At 46.6% G+C, this 13,884-nt stretch overlaps 1 protein-coding gene across 2 annotated transcripts in view; it reads left to right on the forward strand.

The window, feature by feature from the left end:
* WDR66 (WD repeat domain 66) overlaps positions 1-13,884 on the forward strand; it is a 67,245-nt gene that overhangs the window by 34,343 nt on the left and 19,018 nt on the right. For both annotated transcript variants that reach the window (XM_032431383.1, XM_032431382.1), the window contains 4 exons: positions 3,527-3,641; positions 4,461-4,624; positions 8,668-8,758; positions 8,969-9,112. In XM_032431383.1, coding sequence (XP_032287274.1) covers positions 3,527-3,641; positions 4,461-4,624; positions 8,668-8,758; positions 8,969-9,112 — 514 coding nt within the window. The remainder of the gene's footprint in view (positions 1-3,526; positions 3,642-4,460; positions 4,625-8,667; positions 8,759-8,968; positions 9,113-13,884) is intronic.

A 13,884-nucleotide genomic window follows, 5' to 3' on the forward strand; every position in this document is an offset into this window, starting at 1 on the left:
GCTCAGTCAGTTAGGTGTCTGACTCTTGATTTCGGTTCAGGTCATGATCTTGGGGTTGTGGGATTGAACCTGCGTGCAGTTCTCTGCACTCAGCGGGAGTCTGCTTGAGATTCTCTCTCTCCCTCTCTCTCTGCCCCTCCCGCCTCTCGTGCTCTCTCTCAAATAAATAAAATCTTAAAAAAAACCTAACCATTTTAAAGTCAACAACTTAGTGGCATTTAATGCATTCACAATGTCATGCAACCAACACCTGTATCTAGTTCCAGAACATCTCCATCACTCCAAAGTAAAGCCCCTTGCATAAAGCATCTTTTAAGTTGTAGGAATAACAAAGCCTCATAACCACAGCTTAATTGGGAAGGAATTGCCTTTTCATGGGGCGGGACTTATCCAAAACAATTTTAAAATGCACTTAAAATATTTAGAACTTGAAAGGCAGTTGGCAGAAGCAGGCCAATAAACCTATGAGCAGATGTTCACTAGTGTATCAAAGATGCAAATGAAAACAAGACATCATTTTTCACAAATCAGATTAGCAAAATAAAAATGATTGACAGGGCACAGTGTTGGCAAAGTATAAGTGGGTGGGCACTCTCACTGGCTGTTGGGGGGATGTGGAAACTGGGGTGTCCTTTTGGGAGAGCTTTGCTAAATTGTATCATGTCGTCTGGTGTCTAGGAATGTAGCCCACAGAAGTCCTCACACAGTATGCCAAGACATAAGTAAAAGGATGTCTTGCTCAAAAATATTTCCCAAAATTGGAAACAATCCAGATGTCCATTAATAGGGGATTAGTTAAATAATGACTCGTCACTACACTGAAACATGATGCTGCTTTTAGAAAAGAAAAAGTAAGCTCTCTGTGTAGTAACATGGAAATATCTCCAAGACGTAACACATTTTCCTATAAAGTTACACTTCTATAATTTATCTACTTTTCACATAAAATTATAATTATATAGGTTAGAATATATAAAAGAAATTCTTGAGTCCTAGACACCAAACTTACCCATGATTACTTGGGGATTAAAGGGTGCAGCAATGTGGGCGTCTAGGTAGATTATCTATCCTGTGCACGTCTAAATGTGTGAAATTGTTCACAATGAGTATGTGATACTTTTTCAATCAGAAGCAAAAGATACTAACTTTACAAAATTGTCAGATACATTTAACAAAACTAGGTGACAGTTACATGGCCCTCCTATGTGTCAGAAATTGTTCTGAGTGCTTTACATATATTAACCGACTTACTGTTCACCATGGTCTCAGGGGGAAGGTGTGTCATTGTCCCTATTTACTGGTGAGGAACCTGAGGCACCGGGATGCTGAATAGTTTGACTTTTTTCCACCCCTTTTTCTTATTTATAATTTAAATTAAGATATAATTTACATATCATAAAATTTACCCCTTTTCGGTGATTTTTACTATATTCGCAAAGTTGTGCAACCATCACCGCTATCTAATTCAAGAGCATTTCCATCACCCCAAAAACAAGCCCCCTTCCCCCCCCCCCCCTCCCCCCCCCCCCCCCCCCCCCCCCGGCAGCCACCAAGCTGTGTTCTGTCTCTGTGGCTTTGTCTATTCTGGATATTTCATTTAAGTGGAATCATATAATATGTGACTTTTTGTGTCTGGCTTCTTTCACTCAGCAAGATTCTTCAGAGCTCGTCCATGGTATAGTGTGTGACAGTGTTTCATTCCTTTTTTATGGCTGGATCATATTCCACTGTATAGACATACCCTATTTATCCACCTGTTGTTGGACATTTGGGTTGTCTCCGTTCGGGGCTATTTTTGTGAACATTTGTGTGTAGGTTTTCCGCACAGACACCCGTTTCATGTCTCTTGGGCAGAGACCTAGAAGTGGAATGACCAGGTCACATGGTAACTCTGTTGAACCATTTGAGGAACTGCCAGACTGTTTTCCCAAAGCAGCACCAGCAACAGCATGCGGTGGTTCCACGTTCCCCGCAGCCTTGACCCTACTCTTTAAGGGTCCGAGCCAGGATTCAAACCAGAGTCTGCCCCTAGCCATGCTCTCGCTGCCTCTGTCCACTTGGCGATACTCGGGGAAGGTCCTCAGACATCCCTACTCAGGGTGACCTGCAGCTAGCTGGTGCATGATCCCTCAGGTGGCCATTTAGCATTTCTGACACCTCACCTAAGTCTCCATGTGTATGAACTTGACTGTGGATCACCCACCTGACCCCACCCCTCCGTGGCACCCTCACAGCTGGCCCCGGCCCCCTTGCTCAGCTCACCGCCCTCCCCCTCCTGCTCCTGCCCCCTTTCGTTTTCTTCACTTTTCCAACAACAGTCCACTTCCCATGCCCTTGCGCCACCTGTGTTTGCTGCCTGTTGTCTGTCACTTCCATATTCTCTACCTTTCCAACTCACCACTGCAGACCCAGCTCACATGTTTCCTTCCTCAGGGCAGTCTCTGAGCCCTGAACTCGCTTGTTCCTACACCTCTCCCTTCAGTGCTTCCACGTCTGTCATCTCTTGTCGGCTGTGAGCTCACTGCAGTGACCAAATCTCACTCACGTCTGTGTCCCGAGCGCCTCACACAGTGCCTGGCACAGAAGGTCCTTAAAAAAGACTGCTTAATGGATTTGCGCCTCATTTAGTCAGTGCACACACCTGGAGTGTGTACTGTCCCCACCAGTCATGGGCTGGGTACAGGGGACACAGGAAGAAAACACATCTAAACCATGAGAGGCTTATCATATAAAAAGATGGTAATGGTTACACAGGAGCAGATCCAGCTTTTGTGGGATGTGAAGCCTATTCAATTTTGTGGGCCCTGTTAAAAAGAAAAAAAGGATACATAATTAAGAATAAAACACAGCAGGACTCCCCTGAGGCCTCAGAAGGTACCTGTGTGAGCCGGGGGTCCTGAAATTCCTGTTTTGCTCGCTTCAGGGAAAGTACTGCTCTGGGCTTAGGGTAATGTGCTGTAACCTCACCTCGGATCAGATTCCTAACAGTCCGAGTTAAAGAAGTCTGACCATTGCCGGGGCACCATTCATCACAATTATTTTCACAGGCAGTGCTTGGGAAGTCTGCGTGTTGCACTTGCAGACCTGTATGTCAGGTGTCTCGAGCCACGGACGGCACCTCATTCTGATCTCTTGGCCTGCCACTGGGGAAGGGGTGTCTTCCTACATCCTGGCAACGCATGTCACTTCCTCACCGCGTTTTCCTCGTCCCTTGTTCCTGTACACATTCTCGAGGCATAATGTTCCCTTCACTCAGCTGTCAAGGAGGAAACTCAGAGCCTCCACCACGAAAGCATTCTTCACAATCAGACTTTCCCTGGAGCATTTACTGTTTGGAGCTGTTGCCTCTTATTTACGGCAGCTGTTAGCAGCGGTTGAGAGGGAGGTTCTTCGCTGAGTGACAGGACAAGAAATTGGGAATGCAAAATGTGTATGGTATCATGAAAGGTAGCTAGTCACAAAACCTACGATCAGATTTGTGGAATTCAAGAAAAAAAATGTTTCTTTTTTTTTTTTTCTCATGCAGAAAGACACTTCTTGGGCCGGTTTTTGGGTCTCCCATTGAGCAGATACAAATCCTCCCAGTGAAAACCACCTTGGAACTGCAGAAACGCTACATGGTGTTTATTAACAGAGACAAGGTAGCAGCCTTTGCTCTCTGCCTGGGGAGATGACTCTCTGGGGTTGGATTAGCAGTCAGCCCCAAGTAGAATCAGACTCCGGGTTGCCTGGTGTCACAGCCAAGCCCAGCTCCTTCATCTCGGTCAATGTGATACTGAAAATTGCCATAAATGAGTGAAAATTGGGTCTTAGGAAGCATTTCTGAGCAGTTACTGCATTTTCTGTACTCCCATGAAGTCACGTGGTCACCAAAGGATTTTTTTCTTTCCAATTTATTTACATGGAAAAATCTTATAAAGACATGCAAACTAGCTACACTTAGTTCTACGTTTAATAATCTATTGAGGGGCGCCTGGGTGGCTCAGTCGGTTGGGGGTCTGCCTTCAGCTCAGGTCATGATCCCAGGGTCCTGGAATCGAGTCCCACATCAGGCTCTCTGCTCAGCAGGGAGCCTGCTTCTCCCTCTCCCTCTGCCTGCCTCTCTCTGTCAAATAAATAAATAAAATCTTTAAAAAAAATAATCTATTGAAAAGCATAAAATCATAGGATTCCAGAATTATTCTGGAAAACCTTGGACGTCTGACTATGAAGACGGGTGAAAGCTTCCTTCCTGTGTCTCTACCGCAACCTGGCGTCTCTCTCCTAAGGGACCAGCCCACGGGGTCAGTGTGTGTGTGAACCTCTAACCCCATGAAACGGGGGCTCTCACACACTGAGGTGGTTCCAGATATGCAGGTCCTTCCGGTAAACAGCACTGGAGGTGACTTGTGAATGTGCCGGGCCCGAGCCTGGGGCCCAGTTATCTGAATCTGAATTTTCAATGACATATTCCTCTCTAGGTTGGACTTCAGATCTTACCAGTTGATGGCAATCCACACAAGACATCCGCTATTATATGCCACCCCAACGGGGTGGCGGGAATGGCCCTTTCCTACGATGGCTGCTGTGCCTTCACAGCTGGAGGACAGGATCGATCGGTGGTGCAGTGGGAAATCAACTTAAGGTACGTGATCAGGCGAGAAGCTCAGCCCCACAAGGCAGGTGTCAGGAGTGGACCCTCGTTTTTTAACCAGCCATGCAGACAGGTGTGAAGCCCCTACTTCAGGCCCGGCCCTCGGGTTGTTCCCCATGACATCTGTCTATATGCGTGTGCAGACAAAAGATTACTGTTTTGCTTCAGGGACCAGTGGTATTTGCGGCGAAGGCAGTGTGATTCTACCTTGTTCACACGCGGCCCCTGAAATACTTCCCACTCTGTCATCCGCAAATTCACACCAGCTAGAAAGATCTTGCCCAAATCTCCAAAGCATGTGTAACAGCAATAGTGAGAGTATTATTTGAAACGTGTTTCCAGCCTGCTCTTCTCACCCACCTGCCCTGAGCTGAGACTCTGCCTTGGGTGAGGCTGGAGGGGTCCAGGGTTGAGCATCACAGAGTACTCGGACTTTGAGGTCAAAGAGACATGGGTTTGGATGTGGAGCCTCCTTTCTGCTGGCTGTGAGACCTAGGGCCTGTTTCTTAACATCTCTGATCTTTAGAGTCCTTGTCTGTGAAATGGGGGGAAAGGAGGATAATAATAGGGACTTTTATAGGATCCTTGTAAGGATTGAATAGAGCAGAGCTAGGGGCTCAATACATTAACTATTTCCTCTCTTCTATTCTTTATGAAGGCCTTGCTAAAGAGCCTTACTAAAAAGGGCAAGTACTACAGCATCCCCTCATCCACCCAAACTCCGTGAGCTGCCACAGGGCAGAGCCGGTTCCCATCCCTGAGCACCTTCTCCCAGCGCCTGCCTCTCAGATAGCCTCCTGCCTGGCAGCGTCACACTCAAAAGCTGGGTACAGACAGCTCAGAGGCACCTTCCTTCCTAAAGAATCCTTCCTTCCTTCGATTCATGTGCCAAGTGCACATCTCTCTTTTATGGCAGACATCGAAGCTTCTTCTCTTAACCTGAATAGGAGCAGAACTAGCCAGGTAAATCTGCTTTGGATCCACACTTGTTTCAGGTTGCAGTTGCAACTCTGACCTTCGCCTCTGCCTTCAGCTAAGAGAGCAGATTTTGGGAATTTGGGAATTTAGAAGCTGGAGGTGAGCTCGCACATTGAAAAGCACTTCCCAGTCGTGTGCCCAGAACAAGCTGCTTGATTCCTTGACAGCTAGTCTGTCACCTGGAACGGTGGGAGCGACACCCTGGGGACAGAACAAAATCTCCTCCTTTTCATTTTTGTCCTCTTCTCCATAATCATGGTAGAGATTAAAGGAAAAAAAAAAAAAGGCACCCGCTTTCCAATGGCTTTCCTGGGCCTGGCCAGAGTCCAGGCTTCTGAGAATTTCAATTTAATCTGTTGTGGGGACAAAGGATCGTTATAAACTAATTAGCACTTCATTGCTGCTTCTGGTGTCTTAATATGTTCAGTGCTTCACTAATGGGAAGAAATGTAACAACCCCAAACAAGTAAACAAACACAATTCCCTGCTGGTCTACCGACTGAGTCAGAGGGTGAAATTAAGATGCTGCGTCCTCTCACGTGCCCACGATTTTTGTCGGGGTGCTCCTGGGCCCAGATACTGTCCCTGCAGCACGTCGATCTTCTCCCGGGTGCACCCCTCCCTCCCTGGCATCTTCTCCTAGGGTTCAGTCCACACATACTGGGCCTTTGCCCCGTCTTTGCTGGCATGCCCCCCTCTGCTCCCCTTGTCTTGTACCTCTTTTTAAATCTCCTGTTACTTTTTGATGCTCGACCTCACACCCACCTCTAGTCCTGCTGTCGTGCTCAGAGGACAGCAGAAATCCCCAATTCAAATACCACCTTTCCTGCCTGCTTGCGGCATGACCTGAGGCTAGTCCCTTAACTTCTGAGTCTCAGTTTCTCCATCTGTTAAATGGGAATATCATCACCGTTTTGAGAGTAATGGTTACTACCATTGCTGTTCCTCCCCCCCCCCCCCCTCCTCCCCTGGGGAGCATTTGCGAACACTTACTATGTGCTTACTATTTGCTGAGCACTTACCATGTGTTACAGTACTCTGCTTCTCCTGATTGAGCTCATTTCCCAGAAGTACTGTCTGTGTGTCTCGGCACACAGTAGGTTTTCAATAAATGTGCTTCCCCTTTGTGCCCTGATGACCCCCTTTTTTTGTTGCAAGCATGAGGAACCCAGCTTAAGCACAAAGGGGAATTCCTGAGACGGTCATGGACACCTCAGGTCCACCCTGCAGGAAGAGCAGGGACGGCATGCCCTCAGCATTTGCTCTCTGCCTGGCTCTGCTGTTGGCTTCGTTCTCAGTACAGCTGGGTTTCATTGCCCAGCACGACCATGGCCACTGACAGTCCTCAGATTCCCACAAGCTGGAGCTCTGACCACAGGGACAGTGGGTCTTTTTCCCTGGCTCTTGTTGGACCGCCCCAGTCCTGTTCCTCCGGCTCTCTCGGGTCCGTTGACAGTGGCCAGGAAGCAGGAGACGTAGGACAGTCCTGACCACCAGAGAGCTGCTCCCAGGGCATTCGGAGCTCCTGTGAGTCGTCCCCAGACACTCCTGGTAGTGACAGTCTCCTCTGCATCACTTCTGGCCTTCACCTGGCCCTGTTCCAGAGCCACGTGGCTAAAAGTGGCCTCCCACAGAGCCTGTCGGGATTGGGCCTGGGCAAGGCCTGGAGGCCACAGACAGGGAGCCCTCTCAGCTAGACACCTGCCTCGATGGCCAATATCAGAGCTGGAGGAGGCCTGGGCCCTGCTGCAGAGGGGCCTCAGACCCACCTGGAGAACACACCAGCCCCTCCCCAGGCCCCAACGCAGCCTGCTTATGCAGGGCCTGACAAGACGGCCAGGACGGTTTTGTGGCTGACTCTTTGAAGAGAGGCGTAGGTGTATATTGATACCCAGTTCAACAGAAAAGAATAACCCTAACTACCTTGTACCGAGCCTTCTCTGGGCCAGGCCCTGTGCTCACTGCTGTCTGTGCATTGTCCGATTTTATCTCATAGCCATTCTGTGAGGCAGGGACTATTGGTATCCCCACGTGGTATCCCCATGTGTCTGGAGATAGCTCCCAGGTGTTAAAGGACCCTCCCAAGCACTGGAGTACGTGGTGGGGCTGGGATTCATATCCGGCTCTTTCTGATTCAAGAGCACGCCTTGACACACTCATCACAGGAGAAGAAGAGAGGGCTTTGTGTCCAGCCCTTTATGTGGCTTCACTTCATTTCCACAGCCACCCATGAGGCAGACCTGTAATTACTCCCATTCTGCAGATGGGGAAACTGGGGCTCAGGGAGGTTATCGCCCGTGATCATATTGCTTACAGGTGGCAGAGCCGAGACTCACACGCATGTCCTTCCGACTCCAGATTCTGGATACTTAACCACTTCCCCACTGTGGTCTACACTGAAGTGTGTTTTAATAACCCCACGAAGAGGCTAATGGCCTGATTAGCAGAAATCCAGTTAGTGGATTATTACGATGATTTCGTATTATGTGTATTTTGTATGGGGCAAAGTCAGTCTCCTACAAAAAGTAGGTTTTCTTACCATTTACAGTGCCTATTTTTAGAAAGCCTGATCCCGTGTTAGCGAGCAGAGGGTTATTTTTATCTGACTGGCATGGGTCCCTGGTGGCCTCCCGAGTTTTTATGGAAGCAATTAGTGTTGGCGGCGTACCTGCACTTATCCCGGATTTTGGCTCTGGTCATATGCAGATCTCACGTTTCGGGCGAAGCTGCTCTGCTGGGGAGGACTGTGGGTTCAGCACCAGGAGCCCTCCCTCCCTCCCTCCCTCAGGAGAGCCGTGTTCCCCAAAGACTGCAGACAGATTGCCAAGTGCCTGCCCTGTCATCAGCGAGAGAGTGTCACTGTCATTAGGGCGGGTGCCCTGCACCACCAGATTCCACATGGAAATGGAATTTTTCGTTTTCAGCTTCATTTTCGAGGGAATTTTGCTAACAGGTTTCTAGAGCCCCTGACTGAATGGGCGCTGTGATACCCTGCAGAGGTCCGCGGGGCCAGGCGTGAGCGCCTTCTAACGGTGATGTTTCTGTTGCTCTTCTAGTGCTCTGGAGGCAGCAGTTTCTCTTGGGGGCGAAGACTTGACCCCGTTCTATGGTCTGGTGCCTGGTGGCAGGGAAGGAAAATTCTACAGGGTAATTGTCCTCAGAGTAAACACTTGCTGGTAACATCTAGTTAAGTTCGTAAAAGAGATGTGCCTGGGGTGAACCTTCTCGCTTTTTTCCAAAGCTCTTTTCCCCACTGAGCTCAAAAATGTACTTTCTAGAAAATGTCCTTGGAGTCCTAATGGATGCTTCAGACTGAAGCCAAAATGTGTGTTGTGTTTCCATTTTATTTCCACGTAGGAGCTGGAAGACTATTTTTACTATTCTCAGCTCCGTAGTCAAGGTATTGATACAATGGAGACCAGGAAGGTGTCGGAACACATTTGCCTGTCAGAGCTTCCTTTTGTCATGAGAGCAATTGGCTTTTACCCATCGGAAGAAAAGGTAGGTAGAAGGAAAACAAGAACAGCTGTGGGATCTGTTATTTATGAAAATGACCTCTGGGGGCAATAATTATAGGTCAAGGTAAAAATTTAACGTTATTCTCACATAAATGGATCAGAAAGAACGTTCTGGGCATACCAGACACGCTCCTTAGAAACAGACGTGCCATAAAGATATACCTGAAAGTCTTATTCCTTACCGGAGTCTGACACTGGTAAGAGCTTGGTTTTGGAATTAGACAGACTGGCCTTCACTGAGCTCAAGGAGGTGACGCCTGTGAAGCCCGGGTGCAAGCCCAGGAGCATAGGGAAGGCCCAGTGAATGGTCATGATCGGGGTGATTTTCAGTGCTTAGTTGCTGTTCACTGGCCTGTGTGAATGGGGCGCCACTGGGAGGTGGGTGTTCATCCTGGGCTGTGGGGCTCAGAAGAAGCCCTCGGTCCTAATGACCCTCACAAAACATGCCCAGCTGCAAGGGGCTCCCAGGGACCAAAAGCACTGCAGGGAAAATGGTCTTCCTAGAGACCGTGGTTCACAGTGCAATTGACTGGGTTTCCCTTCAGATGCGAAATGTTTAACACATTTTCATTGTAGAAAGTTTGGAAAAGGTACACAAGTGAAATGAAGAACATAATTACTTATAATCCCATTACACAGATGTAACAGTTATATAAAATTTTTAAAAACTAATTGGTACCATGTTGAATATGTATTTTTATCCTATATTTCCACTTGATGTTATAACCATTTTGCATTTATTAATAATTCTCTGAAAACATGATTTTTTAAAAAGATTATTTATTTGAAAGAGAGAGCAGAGCAAGAGAGAGAGAGCATGAGTGGGGGGGGGCACAGGAAGAAACAGGCTCCCCACTGAGTAGGGAGCCTGACTCGGGGCTTAATCCCAAGACCCTGGGATCATGACCTGTGCCGAAGTCAGACGCTTAACCAACTGAGCCATCTAGGTGCCCCCGAAAACATGATTTTTAAAGGACATATCTTAATTTTATAACTTTTTCTGATTTAGAAAATAGAACTATAAAACAGAAATAGAAATTACTCAGAGATAATCACTATTAACATTTTGGTGGACTTCCTTCTATTGTTTTATATATGGATATAGATACATCTATATTTTTAAATAAAAAATTGGCATTATATGGCATACATGTGTATATGTCCATGTATATCAACAGTTTACAGAGTATATGTATATATATGCGCATAGATGTATGGATTTGTGCGTGTATATAGGTACATGTGTGTATACGTGTTTATATGTATATATTTATACCAACATTCTCAGTAACTATTGTTTTGTGAGCATGGTGGTAAAAATACACTTTTTTCCCCAGCTTTATTAAGATATAATTGACATACAACCTTATATAGTTTAAGGTGTACAGTGTAGTGATTTTATATATGTATTGTTGCAAAATGATTACCACAATAAGGTTAGTTAACATATCCATCATCTCACATAGTTAAAATTTTTTTTGTGTGGTGAGAACTTTTATTTATTTATTTTTCTTTTTTCAAGTTTTTATTTAAATTCTAGTTAGTTAACATATAGTATAATATGGGCTTCAGGAGTAGAATTCAGTGATTCATCACTTAGATACAACACCAGTGCTCATCACAACAGATGCCCTCCTTGATGCCCATCACCTGTCTAGTGCATCCCCCACCCACCTCTCTCCAGCAACCCTCAGTTTGTTCTCTGTTGTTAAGAGTCTCTTATGGTTTATTTCCCCCTCTCTCTCTTTTTTTTCCTTCCCATATGTTCATCTGTTTTGTTTCTTCGACATATGAGTGAGATCATAAGGTATTTGTCTTTCTCTGATTGACTTATTTCACTTAGCATAATATACTGTAACTCCATCCATGTCATTGCAAATGGCAAGATTTCATTCTTTTTGATGGTTGAGTTATATTCCATTGTGTATACGTACCGTATCTTCTTTATCCATTAGTCAGTCAATGGACATTTGGGCTCTTGGTGAGAACTTCTACAATCTACCTTCTAGCAGCTTTCAAATATACAATACAGTATTGTTAACTATAGTCACCACGCTGTACATAATATTCTCCAGGACTTTTTCATCTTGTAACTGGAAGTTTGTACCCTGGCAACCACTGTCTGTTTTCTGTTTTTATGAGTTTGGGTTTTTTTTTTCGATTCCACATACACGTCTTTCTTTCTCTGACTTATTTCACTTAGCGTGATGCCCTCAAGTTTCCTTCATGTTGTCCTAAGTGGCAGGATTTCTTTCTTTTTTTGGCTGCATAGTACTCTGTTATATAAACATAAGTCACATTTTCTGTATTTATTCCCACCAACACTGCATGAGGGTCCCTTTTTCCCCACATCCTCACCAGCACTTACCTCTTGCCTTTTTTTTTTTAAGATCTTATTTATTTATTTGAGAGAGAGAATGAGAGAGAGAGAGAGCATGAGAGGGGAGAAGGTCAGAGGGAAAAGCAGATTCCCTGCTGAGCAGGGAGCCCGATGTGGGACTTGATCCCGGGACTCCAGGATCATGACCTGAGCTGAAGGCAGTCGCTTAACCAACTGAGCCACCCAGCCTCCCTACCTCTTGCCTTTGAGGAGAGCAGTTCTGACCAGTGGGAGGCGAGAGTTCATTACAACTTTGACTTGCATTTCCCAGAAGATGAATCATGCTGAGTACCTTTTCACGTTTGACTATCTTTTTTGGGAAAATGCTTATTCAGGTCTTTGGCCCAGTTTTAAATTGTTTTTTTGTTTTTGTTTTTGTTTTTTGCTATTGGGTTGTATTAGTTCCCTATATATTTTAGATAGTAACCTCTTATCAGATATGTGGTTTGCAAAAAAAAAATTTTTTAAGATTTTATTTATTTGTCAGAGAGAGAGAGAGAGAGCACAAGCCGGGGGAGCGGCAGGCAGAGGGAGAAGCAGGTTCCCGCTGAACAGGGAGCCCGATGCGGGGCTCGATCCCAGGACTCCAGGACCATGACCTGAGCTGAAGGCAGACACTCAACTGACTGAGCCACCCAGCCACCCCACAAATATCTTCTCTCATCCCATAGGTCACCTTTTCATTTTGTTAATTCCCTATTGCTGTGCAGAAGCTTTTCGGTTTGATGTAGATGACATGCTTTCACGGGCTCTGTACTTAATTGAACCAGCCCCCAGCTGACAGACACACAGATTGTCTGAAGTGTTTGTCTGTCTGAGACATGGCTGTGAGGAGCATCTCTGTGTCTAGTTTTTGCATACTCCTCTGATTATTTTCCAGTCTCCGAGTCCTAGAAATAGAATTACTGGGTCAGAGAATAGGAACTTCAAGGCTTCGCTGCCAAACAGCTTTCCCAAAATGTCACATTTCGCAGGCCACCATCAGGCATACAGAAGGCCTGAAACCCAGCGGAGCTGTGGTACCCACATTGCTGGCTGGCTGCATTTTAGGGAAGTAAGCTGTGGTCCCCGTTATTTCTCCTGGCCCACCTAGAACCACCTGTTTTTGTGTACTCTGGGTATGACCGGAAGGTGACTTTTATTCTCCAAATAGCATCTGGAAAAATGAGCTCTGAGAGCCCAGAGACCCATGCAGAGACTTGAATGAGTACCTTAAGCACAGCGGGTATTCTAAGCTCCTCAAAAGGTCTTTTGACCAATGTACATTTTGTAAAAGTACATGCCCAGAAATGGAAGCGACTATGGAGAAAGTTTGTGCAACCCACATAAAAGTGTTCCTGAGAGCTGTATTTCCAAAGCATGTTCCTTAGAGCGGCCAGCTCCCAAACCAGCAAACTACATCAGAAGTACCTGGAGCACTTACTAAAGGAACAGATTCCTGGGCCCATCCTGGACCAAGCCAGTCAGAATATCCAAGTAGGGGGCCTGGGAGTCTGCATTTTCCCCGCTCCCCGGGTTGTAAACCCCTGCCTTGGAACAGTGGCCCCATGAGGTATTTACTAGGGCCACTCATGCTCAAGGAAGGATTAGACAAAGCGAAATAGGATTATTAGTCAGGACTCTCCTTTGGTTGCAGGTTACCGAAACCTAATGCAAACTAGTTTTTGGTTCACAGGATTTCAAGTCTAGAGATAGAGGTAATGCCCAGTATGACCTAATCTAGGCCCTCACCGCTGCTGCCAGGAAGCGTCCTCCTCCCCGAGCCTCTCCTTCCTCCCTGTTGCCTTCCTTCTCAGTGGATCCCTGGGCGCATGTTCGGCAGGCACAACTCCAGAGCCCTGGTCACTGCCCCCAACCTCCTCGCCATTGTCCTCGGGGCAGCTGCTACTCAGGTTGGCCACGCCTGGATGCTCCCATGGTCCCCCCGGAATCAGAGGCAGGGTCAGCCACCTTGACCCCGAGGACTGGGGCGGCAGGAGTGGGCTCCCAATGGAATTCTGCATAGGGAGAAAATGGGTCCACGATTCTGAGGCTTTAGGAGGTCACTGGACATTGGGAGTCTTGAAGTGAGGTGTATACATTTGGGACAACATCCCCCCAACTGGACTGATTGTGGAAACCTCTTTCTCATTTCACTTTGGAAATATTGCTTTGACTTCTCACCAGCATTCCCCGCCCCCCACTGCATTTCATCTTCTTTATTGTGTCTATAGTTCATCTTCTCCTTTTTTTCCCCAAACACTGATCTTAAGTTAATCCCCAGCTTCTTGGGGTGACTGGCTGGCCTAACTTCCAGACTGAGGAAGGGGAAAAAAGCCTATGTTGGTAAGAAGCACAGGGACCCAGAACCTGTCTGACCTAGCTGCTCCCTCGGC

Source organism: Phoca vitulina, unplaced genomic scaffold (genome assembly GCF_004348235.1).
Source record: "Phoca vitulina isolate PV1807 unplaced genomic scaffold, GSC_HSeal_1.0 scaffold46, whole genome shotgun sequence".
Taxonomy (NCBI): Eukaryota; Metazoa; Chordata; class Mammalia; order Carnivora; family Phocidae; genus Phoca; species Phoca vitulina.